General features: G+C 40.0%; 2 protein-coding genes across 2 annotated transcripts in view; both read left to right on the top strand.

The window, feature by feature from the left end:
- Nucleotides 1-1,814: 1,814 nt before the first annotated feature.
- tsnax (translin-associated factor X) lies at nt 1,815-6,673 on the top strand (the record flags this gene model as incomplete). Its single annotated transcript, XM_083897863.1, has 6 exons — nt 1,815-2,009; nt 2,681-2,764; nt 2,874-2,988; nt 3,194-3,324; nt 5,237-5,346; nt 6,296-6,673. The coding sequence occupies exons 1-6, from the start codon at nt 1,994-1,996 to the stop codon at nt 6,671-6,673; spliced, it is 834 nt and encodes a 277-aa protein (XP_083753989.1). The 5' UTR covers nt 1,815-1,993.
- A 4,596-nt stretch (nt 6,674-11,269) lies between these two features.
- Nucleotides 11,270-12,716, top strand: part of disc1 (DISC1 scaffold protein) — a gene marked incomplete at its 5' end in the record, with an annotated part of 43,817 nt that continues 42,370 nt past the window's right edge. The window contains one exon of the mRNA XM_083897224.1: nt 11,270-11,330. Coding sequence (XP_083753350.1) covers nt 11,270-11,330 — 61 coding nt within the window. The remainder of the gene's footprint in view (nt 11,331-12,716) is intronic.

Here is a 12,716-nt window from a genome sequence, read left to right as displayed (position 1 = left end):
TTTTAATGAGCATGTAGTTGCAGTTGAGAAATACTTATTTTGATACAGAGATGGTAAACGTGTTTTGTTGCTATTTATTCATTTAATAAATAAAACATATTCAATATATGCATCGCTGGGGTCTACTACTCACATTACTATGTGAGATCGTTCTCTGGATGTACGGGAGCGCGCCGGGCGCTGTACGGTGCTCCAGTAGGCACCAGTCGAGTGGCACGTACGCATTTTGCAGGAGTCCCTGGAGGAGGGGTTACTGGAGAGAGGAGAGTAATCTGATCAAGAAAGGTTAGAAAGAAGATGAAACATACTTTAATAGCAACAACACATGACATAGATGGCTGGTCAGTCAACATGTGCTTTCACTGGCAGAGGAAAGTGGCAGAGAACGTGTCACATTATCGACTGAAGAAGTTACAAGAATCTCAGTGTTTGTGCACGTGTGTGCATATTTATGTGGGGATCAAAGTGTAAGTGCATTTTTTTTTCATAAGATACAACAACAAGATACAAAACCATTGTGTCTGTTTTTGTGCAGCTGCATCTATCAAGCAGGAATTTATATGTGGGAAAAACACGTTTTTAATAATCCGATGATCATGTGGCAGAAGCACTTGCATGGGATGTAGATATATGTATGATATATATACATACATATATAAGAGGCTATATTACATTTATAAGTTTTATTTAGTGCTATACATGTGATGTGCAATAATAACAACGTTTAATATTGCAGTGACTATATGACTTTCAATTAAAAAATAACAACAAATGAAGATAAGGTGTTATTATCTTTCAGATTTGTGTTCGATGCTAACATTTTCTGCTGCTCTAAACAAAAATACCCCTGACAATGTTCATGAAATGAATAAATTAAAACTTGTAAAGTTAAACTTTAATAAACCATTTTTTAAACATTCATCCATCTTCTCCCGCTTTATCCTCCACATGAGGGTTGCTGGGGTCACTGTGCCAATCCCAGCTGACATAAGGTGAAAGGCGGGGTCACACCCTGTCCACCAGTTACTACCAAATAAAATCAGAAGAAGAAAAGTTGGTATTATGGTCTGTATTTATATAGCACCTTTTCTAGTCTTGCTGAGCTGCAACACACTATAGTTTTGCCATTCATCCATTCACCCAACATTATAAAAAGTGGCTTCAACTTCTACCAAAGTCCTTCTCTGGTAAGATCTTGTACTTTCACTCAAGTATCCCTTTTCGGTACTTTATACAAGACTGACAGTAAAAAAATGTAGTTCATTGCACATAGCATTGGATTGCACTGATCCCTTGAATCATATGATTCATCGAGAGAACAAGCTGTTGTTAAAAAAAGGCCTCGCCCTTGAATCAGCCGCAGAGTTCAGTGTGTGGAGAGTATTTAAGTGAGAATCACTCCAGTATGGGTGCAGTATGTCATCTCTGCACATTGGACATGTTTTATCACAGTAACTGTGCAGGCACCACAGTTTTCTGTTGTATAAATTTGTTAGACATGTGTCATACATTTTTATTTTCTAAAAATGACTTCATTGTCAGTAATTTCATTGCATTAATATTGTAATATTGTAATATTGAATTATATTTTAGAAAGACAACCAAAAACGTTGGTATTTTTCCCCTATGACCCCAATAATCTCTCCTGCGACTGCATCTCCCAGCATGCACCGCATTAACTTCCTGCTACGTGTGTAAACAGCGCCGCATTGAATGATGCTTAGCTATCCATGTTAAAACACGTTTCTTGTCGCACTAAATTAGGTTTTACACTTCGACAGCGTGTTTGTTATTATTTCCACGAGGTGGATAATTTTCATTTAAAGCGGAGCTGCTGTGTTTTCTGACTCTAAACAATCTCTGACAGAAGTGAAGTTCTCTGTTTCTGGCTGTGGTTAGCAGCAGCAGCAGCACGCAGACTTAAGACATAAGAATAATCAAGTTTATACAATTACACCCGCAAAAAGGATAAATCACAGTACTGACAGACATCATGAATAAACGACAAGGTAAGTCCAGCTTTTAGCCTCCTTTTGACATGTGTTGTCATCAGCGGTGGGGTAACTCACTAGCTTAGCTTCAGAGCAGTTGCTAACATTGTACTAACATCAATTTCCATCTGTAGCCCATCTGTTGTCCTGAGGCAGGCTGATGTAATATAAGCAACACGTAAAAACACACCGTTAACCCTACACCAAGCACAACCACAGACATACACAGAACCCACAATGTAAAGCTCAAATGTATGCCTTTGTTAGGAGTGGAAGTTGTGTTATTGTTCTCAAAACTTAGACTGTTTTCACAGTGCTGTCTGGCCAACAGCCCAAAGCCTAAATACAAACAGTCCAGTACTCAGCAGTATCAGAAAAACTAAACAAAACAGCAACTGAGCCTTCTACGGACTGCATGTTTTAGCTCTTTCCACAGATGTTCAATATGATTTAGATCAGGGCTCATAGAAGACCACTTTTGTCTATGTGTGTATGTTGAAAAAATGTCATGCCCTAAGACAGCCAGGTATGGAAAACATTTTAAAATACCCCAACTGAAAGAAGTTGGATGACACAAGTCAAATAATTGTGTCAGCATCGTCCTTCCATCCTCTATACGTCTTCTTTTGTGCATATTACATCAGCGATGCAAACTGCCCTGTCACCTGACCTTTTCTTCTGCTTGTCAGGTGAAGGATGTCCACGGAAAAATGCTGATGCAGCAAAGGATGAGAGTGCCAACACATGCTCACCTGTCATGGCTGCTTTCAAAGGTAAACAGAGCAGCATTTTGATCACTTTATTTTTCTCTGACACGGATGCTGTATTCTATGAGTGTTTTTTGGTGTCATTGTGTTCCGACTTTGGTGTTCTGTTTTTAAGTTTTCCAGCAGGAGCTTGACATCAAACATGACAAATATGAGCGTCTTGTTAAGCTCTCGCGAGACATCACCATTGAAAGCAAGAGGACCATTTTTCTCTTGCATAGAGTGACCAGGTATGTGCTGCTGAAGGAAGTACGCTCAGATTTAGATGTATTTGTGTGTGTGTTTTTCTGGAAACAGAAAGTGGCTAAAGGAAAGCTATTTAAAATATATAACATTAAATATTTGTGCTGTGATTCCCAGTTTCTTGAGAGACTGTGTTAGTATAAAATGACTGTGTTTCTGACTTAACAGTGTGTGTTTTTCTTGGATTTGAAGCGTCCCAGATACAACGGATATTCTGAATGAAGCAGATTCTAAACTGGACGGAGTCAGGCAGAAAATTGGTCTAATTGCTGAAGAGCTCAGGGGAGAGGACATCCATCAGTTTCACAGAGCTTATACTCCAGGTGAGATTTCATACAACTATTGAATGTTGGAAACAGTTTTGAAAAAAGTAAACACCACAATAAAAGAGCCACATCATGGTAATGATAAAACATAGATGGTATCATATTTTCCTTGGAATTATACGGCCTTACCGGTGTGTTGTTACTCATTCATATGTGTTGTTCAAAGTCCTTGTATCATACCTCTTGTTTCCTGGCTGAGCTAGAGTGAATAATATTTTCACCTTTACTCGACTAGCCATACCATCTATAGCTGAATTTAAAAATTAGTTTTTGTTTATAGAAAAAGAAAAAGAAACTCTTATTACATTTTGTAGAATACAGATTGTATCATATGATTTTTGCATTAGATTCAGCACAAACATCACCACATATAATATGAGATCATGAAAACAACAATATTATGATGATGATAGTATATGACCGTAAAATGGGCGATTAAATAATCAAATTAATTACAAATGAATGTGCTGCTCTTCGGTCCAACCTCGGTTTCCATTTTAATGCTTGAGGTTTATTGCTGGTAAGTCACTGATAGTGTGAGAGCTTGACCTTGATTCGAGCCTGCTTATGAAAGATGACACACCCGCTGATAAAGTTGTTGGCATCAAAATCAGTTTTTGGTAGCGTAGCCAAAATGTCTGCAGAGTTTGGAGAAAAACATGACTGGGGGGACAAGGGTTAGCGGTTATCTGGCAGCTGGGGAAGTCAGTTTTAGATTGTGGTCACGCAAAAATCACTGCTGCATCCTTCGCGACGTGACCAGTGGTGCTTCCCACCAATTAGACCTTAATTTGTTTTCCATTTTTATCGTCTTTATTAGATTGAGTCTGGGCTTGTTGCATAGGCTCTTCAGATAATCTTGGTCGGACAAGGAGTCTCCAAGCATGGGTAATAGCACCATTAAAGATATTGTGGGCTAAATTTGAACGTAATTTAGGGCAGTGCAGCGCTTTGATAAGCTTTTTAGCTTGACCCAACAAAAACGGCAAAAGGAAGTGTAAACACAAGAGCACTGGTGGGGCTTTTGGCAGGAGTCACCTGCCATTCATTTAGCCGTTCTGTGGTCACTGTTAAGCTCGGTTAATCTTGAGATCATCTGACATTCATGCGGTTCATTAAGACACTCCAGTGTCTTCGTGTTTGCTTTCTCATTCTGCTACCCACAAAATCCAACATTCAACTTTTCCATCTGCTGTGCCAGATCCAGCTGAGTCATGATCTTGACATTATCAACAGTAACTCTTTTTTTCTTGGTCTCAGTAATGAATTCTGTCTCATGCAACCTTTTCATTTCACATCCTTTCCAACTCAGATTGTGTCACAGCCGTGTCAAGATATTTGTGTCTGCTTTCCTTTTATCTGAAAAGGCTATGGTTAAAAAAATGGAGATAATAGAGGATAGGTGTGGTTAGATGGTTTGATAGAAGACATGGTATCACTGGCTTTGGCTTATGTAAATACTGGTGTGATTGGTCAAAAACTCTAATAGCAGCAGTGAAAACTATTCATCGTAAAGTGGAGATGAAGCAGATTCTCTCTCTCTGCAGTGGTCAGCTCCAAGGAGATGGGAGTACCTTTGAAGTTCAATTGCCGCTCCAAAATTAAACTTCAGACACAAAGTCTTCCGTCCTGTGATTATTTGATTGTTGTTGACACAGGGCCAGAAAACAAATGCAGGGTCATTGCAGCCTTCCACAAAAAAGTGGCCACAGGAAACAGGTTTTATGAATCATTATCTGCATCTGTGATCTTAACTGTGCAGATGCATGCAGTGTTTGTTTACACACACGCCATTGGTCAAGCTATTGTCATTTGTGGCGTACTGCTTTTACTAGTTTTTAGTCAACAAAAAAATGTTAAATAAGTTCAATAATGAGTGTGGTCACCTGTTCTAATGTCACCTCATCAGGAATCCAGGAGTATGTGGAGGCCGTCTCTTTCCTGCACTACATCCGTCAGCGCAGCCTCATCAGCCTGGAGGAGATCAATGCCAGACTGGTGTTCATGAGCTCAGAGAAGGTTCGTTCTTAAATAAACTCAAAAGGTGGCTTTGTAGTTTAGCTGCATGCACTTTATTTTGCAGTCAGTCTCATGTTCAGATCACTCTTTCAGATTCATTGAACAAAGGACACATTTAACTGTCAACATTTCAGGCAATTACAAATGTTTGCTTCTTTTGCGTTTGATTGATGTCTGAAAGCTAAATATGGATCTACAGCCATCAGGCACTATATATTTTAGCTTCATGATGATGATTCGTGTAGGATGTCTCTCTAAAAAAGCATATTGTTTATTCCTCCCCGCACTTCTTCAGCAATATGCTTTCATTGTTTGTCAGGCATGTTCTTATAGATTCATGGTGTAATTTTATTCACTTTGCCTGTATGTTGAGGCAGTCAAAAATGCACAAACCTCAATATTTGAAAACTTAAAGATGCATTATGTAATAAATCTAAAGCAACTGGCCATAAAATCCTCCGAATATGTCACAGAGACTCAGGAATAATATTCATATAACAAACTGAACTCACCAACAACAACATTACAGCCAAAATATTTGCATTAAAACAAATATTTTGCAGACTGCAAATCATGTTTATGTTTTGAAATCATGTTTTGGCATGTGGCGCCCCCTACCGCCATCTACCAATCATTGCAGTCAGTAGAGTCTCAGCTGCCGAGCAACCACGGGTTGCCAGTTACGTCAGAAAATGAAACCTAAAAGACCTGGGTATTTTGAATTTGAATGTAGAAACCGTTTTTTTGGTCACATTCTTACATATGGCACCTTTAATTATTCATTATTCTCTTCACCAGTGGTTTATGCAACCGGTTAATGAGGGTGAAGCCATTTTTCTTTAATTGTGGCACAATATGGCAGCTTCCATGTACACGTCCCCTAAATCCATGTCTTTTTGTAGACATGAATTTCGTTCAAATATTGTTTCTCATCACGTTGTCGTCCCAGGACGCAGCTGAATCCCTGCCAGATGGAGCTCAGGTGCTGACCTTCCAGGTGACGCCCTCAGACTATCTCCTCGGCGTTGCTGACCTGACAGGAGAGCTTATGCGCATGTGCATCAGCAGCGTGGGCAACGGCGACATCGACACGCCCTTTCAGCTGAGCCAGTTCCTACGGCAGATCCACGACGGCTTCGCCTACATTGGGAACACGGGCCCGTACGAGGTTTCCAAGAAGCTGCACACGCTGCGACAGAGCCTGGGTAAGGTGGAGGACGCTTGCTACACACTGCGCGTCCGCGGCTCCGAGATCCCCAAACACATGTTGGCTGACGTGTTCTCCAGCAGGGCCACGCTCATTGATCCAGAGGAAGGTGTGGTCTAGTCCTCAATGGTTTGCACAGCAATGTTTATGTTTTGTATGGTCTCATTGTCTCGTATTTTGCTTTGCTCCAGTTTTACAGTTTGTATTTTAATGGGATTTGTCAGGTGTTTGTGTGACATCCCTGTTCATTTTCAATTTTGTTAATACAATAAAACAGTTACATTACACAAAGGATTTTTCTTCTGTCATGGATATGCGATGACCAGTTGTTTCGCATGAATAAAAGGTTTGTGCCAAATATGCCATGATCTCCAATCTCTAAACTGCTTTGATAAATGTCTGTTTATTTTTCTTCGTGTCCTCTCACTGCCCTGCTCTTTCTATTACACAGATAATCTAAGGTACAACTATTGGCTGCCTGCACATATTGCATTCTGTGTGGAGGAGGAACCTGTGACCTTTGTACCTCGTACGTGCTTTTCTCTGGCAGGCCCGCTGCCACATACACATTCATGCTCTACCACCCTGAAACTGTCCTCCCATCGCTGCGGTGACGCAAATTGAAAAGTATGTTTTGGATCATGCTGAGGAATATTCTTGGCAGAGAATTAATATCCTCCTCCTCACCTGGTGGAGTCAGTTATTTTCATCCAAATGGAGGATGATGATGATGACAATGGACATGAGAAACAGCCAAAAAGTAATATCCGCATAACCTTCAGTATAATCAGAAACAGGGGCTCTTAATTTATATTTGTGTAAAGATGGTTTTTACTGGCTGAAATGATCTCGGACAAAGAGCTACTTTATGAGCCTGATGGTTTAGTTTCTATCCTGCACAGCAGTGTGAAGTCTGTCAGCGAGGACTTGTTTATTAGCTGCCGCCACCTGGTGGTAAATACAGCATCACTCGATTTTACTAATATTAAACCAGGTATTAAATCATATACGTATAGTCAATAATTAGCACACATTTCATTAGAACCTCTATCATTTTAATTTGTAATTTCAATTATTAATTTTATGTGGTCAGTTGTTTGTTTGAGTGGGAGAATTACAATTGACTACGATTTTGTGATATTATATTCAATATGACCATTAATGTAAGCGAAAATACATTTCCGGTGGACTGAATATCTGATTAAATCCCACCTGAGCTTTAACTATATGTATATATATGTATGTATATATATATATATATATACATACATATATATTTTTTTATTATTATTATTATTGAAACATTTGAATGTACAAAGGTATCTACAAGGTATTCAATAACAAACAGCCCATTGGTGAGTACAACTAAAATAGAAGTAATAATAATAAAAAATATTTTGTTCAAACAGGGGCTTTGGGGAAAAAACTTTTCATAATGACTCAGTAAGGTATTACTTCTTTTTGTTATATATCAAAATCAGAGATTGAAGCAAAGAGAAAGCTTTAACTATATTGATATGTAGCATGAACAGTTGGATTGTCACTGTGTAGTAAGTATGGTGTGGCAAATAATACTTAAATCTGTATAAAGTCTGACATCTTGTGGAGGAAGCGCGGTATGAACCATTTAGTGGAGATGTGAGAAAAGAATTCAATGGTGGTGGAACAATAACGCCAGTGAATCTATTGTCCTACTACAGTCTGCAATTGGAGACATTCAGACATCAATCAATTTGACCTTCCATGCAAAGCAATGCAGCTCAATGTGCTTCACAGGATTAAAAACAAACCATCACCTATCCCTAACAACATAATATTCATATAAAATTAAAATATATCGCAAATGCAGCAGAGGAAACGGTGAAGAAAAGCTATCATCAAGCAGCTACACTGCTAGACTAAAATACTGTGAACAAAGTTCTAATAATATTATGTCATCACCCTTAAGTGGGTACTAAGTGGGCATGAACTTGATGTGGGCAAATTATGCAGGTCCCATATGGGAAGCCCCATGCGGGCAAACAAGGGTGGGGCCACCATTGAAACCGTGGACAAACCCGTTTGGGACCCATATTGTCACTCTGAATATACCTCGAAAGCCTTTCCTGGAAACCGCCATTGTTCAGCATGAGGAAAACATGCCACGGTCCTGGCAGGCAGTTGGTTGATTTGTTTGCTAAAGTACATGAAGAGTTTCTCATCTTTAACAAAGGACAGGTGATCTCCGTCTGTAGAGACTGGGATCACTGCTGTGCAGCTCTTTTATCCTCTGTCGTTGAGCCTGAGAGTGAGTGAGTGAGTGAGTAGGACTGCACTCTGTTCTGCTGCCTGAACTGAGCTTTTCATCGCCGAGGCTTGTCCGTCAGTCTGCAGCCCCGGCCAAGCTGAATGAAAGGAGCATTTGGAAGGAGGGATGAAAAGACTCTGCCCTCTGTGGGGTCTCCTCTCATGCATTTTACTCACAACACAAACAAAAGGTCTTGTATTTACATACTGATGAGTTGCAGGGCGTACAGGTTTTTGGCTCAAAAACAACATATTGTGTCAACACTGCTGAGGAATGTGTTTCAAATGTAATGTATAACAGATTGTTTATATATTTAGTTTGTCGTTTTTGAACAAACTAAAATGACAAACTAACAGGTCAGCACAACATCTATCCACAGAATCAGCAAAAACACAGATGAAAAAACATAATGTGCCAGGAAGTTGCCAGAAAGGAACACAACACAAAGTTTGAGAAATGGGCTTCATAGATGCTTGAGATGTAGATTTATAATTCATCCATACAGCATATGTAAGGATATCATTGAGTATACCACCACAGACAGTGGGTTCATAATGATTCGTAATGATTTAATCCAGAAGGCAGCAATGAAACATTATGGACACCATCTGTCATAACACATCACCAACCAAATTTTATTGTGCAATACACACTGTATTTATTTACTTTATTTATTATGCTGTGTTTTTTGAATGCTTTTAATGCTCTTTTAATGAGTCTTTAGTGTCTTTTTGTCTTCTTCTTTGTTTAGATCACATGTGTCAAACTCAAGACCCGGGGTCCAGATGTGGCCCACCACATCATTTTATGTGGCCCGTGAGGTCTTTGCTGCTTTAAGGCGTGTGTTGACCATAAACTACATTTCCCACAATGCATGGCGATTGTGAAGCGATGTCATCCCGCCACTAGATTGCAGTGTATCACTGTATAAGCATCATGCGACGAATGTAATTGAGATTGAAATATCCACAAATGATCCCGAAATGTCCAGGAAGAGAAAGATTGATGCAGATGGAAGGCAGTTTCAAGAAAGATGGGAAGGCGAAATACATGTGTGTGCTTCAAGGAGAAAAACCGGTATGTCTTCTGATTATCCCTCACCTCACCCTTAGAGAAATGATGTAGCCTCCAGTTAGTATCAAAACTCAAAAGAGGTTTAGTTTGTCCATTATTGGGCTACCGTACAAACATGACGGTCTAAAATGGCAGCCTCTGAAGCTTTAAAGGTGCATTATCACATGCACATCTAAAGCAACTGGCCATAAAATCCTCCTAATATGTCACACAGACTCAGGAATAATGTTCACATAACTGAACTGAACTCACCAACAACAACAGTACAGCCAAAATATTTGCATTAAAAAAAGTATTTTGCAGACTGCAAATCATGTTTATGTTTTGAAATCATGTTTTGGCATGTGGCGCCACCTACCGCCGTCTACCAATCATTGCAGTCAGTGGAGTTGCGTTAGAAAACGAAACCTAAAAGACCTCGGTATTTTGAATTTGAATGTAACCGTTTTTGGCCACATTCTTACATATGGCTCCTTTAAGTACTGTTGTTATTATTATCATCAGTATTCCCATATGCATTGCATTGCATTTTGTGAATGTAATATTGATGTTATTTTGACTCAAAACAAAATTACAAAAAATGATGTTACTTTACAGATGTTGTGTCTATTTCTGTCCAGTTCTAAATGTGCATTCATCCACCAACAGAGCTGAAATCACACTGGATGGATTTGTACTTTGCTTCCATGTGTTCCAAGTGTTCCAGTGTGTTTCAGTGATGTGTTTGCTGTGCAGTCAGTCACTGCAGCAGCAGCCACATTCACACAGACTGTGCTTGACTGACTGACTGAGTGACTGCCTGCTGTGGTTATGAGGCGGTCTGAAGGAGCCTGAAGGAGTCAAATTCCTGAACACGTAGGAAGGAGCTCGATCCGCACACTGACGCACAGGGCGCAGCGACTAACGGATTACTGATCAACTGTTTGACGAGACACAGATTTATCTCTCAGCTGTCGAATACTTTTCTTCTTTTTGCTCCATTTTTTTTTCCAGCATTCCATGAAGACCATCCTTTTCTCTCGACACTGCCTCGTCTCATCCGAAGGCTGCTCCTTCTCCGCTGCGTAAGAGAGAGATGCAACAATCTGGTGAATGCAGTTAAAAAAAAAACTTTTCATTTCATCAGGAGACGTTTTAGTATGCGTAAAGGAGCGCGCGCGTAAAAGCCGGTGTCGCGGAGGGGGAAACAAACAACAGCCTGGATTCACTTTTCCACAACGGAAATGAGATCAGCCCCAGCACCAGTGTCCTGCATGGCCTCACTTCTGCTGCTAAAAACATGGTCGATGTAAATCAGTAGAAGCACCGGGCATCTGACATCTTTGACTTCTGGCTCCTCACACGTCGATGGGAAGATGTTCGCTGGGCTGATGGGGCTGGAGTGTCACAACAACCCTCTGCTTCGCGTCACTGAAGGTAAGGAATGACACACCAGTGTCTGTGGGTCTGATGCAGAAAGAACCTTAACTACAGACACTAAAGTAGTGTTGAAAAGTAATTCTCTACTCTCCAAATGTTAAATAATCAAGATATTCTTAAATCCTGACTTATAGATTTACACATCAGCTGTTGAAAAACACTGATATTGAGTATATTTTCTCAATGTGTTGACATCTAACCCTGTATTTGGAGTATTTTTACACTTTTGACACCAAAACACCAAACTCTTGGACCATAAACTGTACTGTATTGTACTTTTACTGTATATATAAATGAATATACAAAGACAACATGTAGATGATAGAACAATGGCCTATTGGGAAATTTGTTCAAGGGGGTCTCGCATGTGAGCAGCGGACACAGAGTGGATCTAATTATTGTGTGTCACACAGACAGTACTATGCTGCTGTGCGTTGTGTTGCCTCGTGTCACTGAATAATCCAGAGACATCTTTAAGGTTTCCTGCCCTCAGGTCACACAGGTCAAAGGCTTCCAACAGGCACTGTTGTGTTGTTGTGGTGATGAGATACAACAGGTGAGGAACTGAAAGTGACTAAATATGATGAAAAACATGTTTCCCCCCCATCTCTGAATAATGTAGAATGTGTGAGTAATGTTTTGTCTGTGATGATCTTGCACAAAGCTGCATGTTCCACATTCATTGGAATCCAGTAAAGTTTGTCTGTGGGCAGACGTAGCATCTGTAAGACACACACAATACGCTTATTGTCAGTTCTGCCATAGGATTAATGTGTTTTCTGTCCCCAAAATGTATGGCAGCTTTAAAAAAAAATAAAAAGACAGAAGGTAGTTTCACAGTCATAGTTTCCTGCATTTTAGTATGTATTTTTATCATGTTCATGTGAAAAGGAAAAAGAAACCTTTTTATTCTGAACACTTTCACTTCCCTATGTCTAACTCTGTGCTCAGTCACATTGGTGAAGAAGTGCCTCTCTGGAGGCTGCTGACAGGCACATGTGTATTTGTCCGTCTTGTTCCTCAAACATTTGTGTTTTTAACGGTACCCTCTGCATTCCTCTGAAGCACTTAAAGCAACTAATGGGCTGCAGTGTTGAACCTAAAGCGGGCCTAAAGTAAATAATCTTGCCCTCTTTCTCTCTCTCTGGCTGAGATTCTCTCAGTCTTCGGTTACTCTGTGAAAAGTTCTGATGTTTCCAGCAGGATCATGAGGTCCTCGGTGTTGAACCACTGGTTTCTGGCCTGTTCATTTTTTTGTAGCACAAAGCCTGACAGGAAGCACCAAGTGACATACCTCATGATTCATGACACACATACACACATTCACTGGACCTGAGGCATTTCCTTCCCCCTAAACTGAGAGAGGAGCTGTCTGTGTGCATT

Source organism: Microchirus variegatus (genome assembly GCF_963457635.1).
Source record: "Microchirus variegatus genome assembly, chromosome: 11".
In the NCBI taxonomy this organism is placed as follows: domain Eukaryota; kingdom Metazoa; phylum Chordata; class Actinopteri; order Pleuronectiformes; family Soleidae; genus Microchirus; species Microchirus variegatus.
This window is presented reverse-complemented; position numbering and strand designations above follow the sequence as displayed.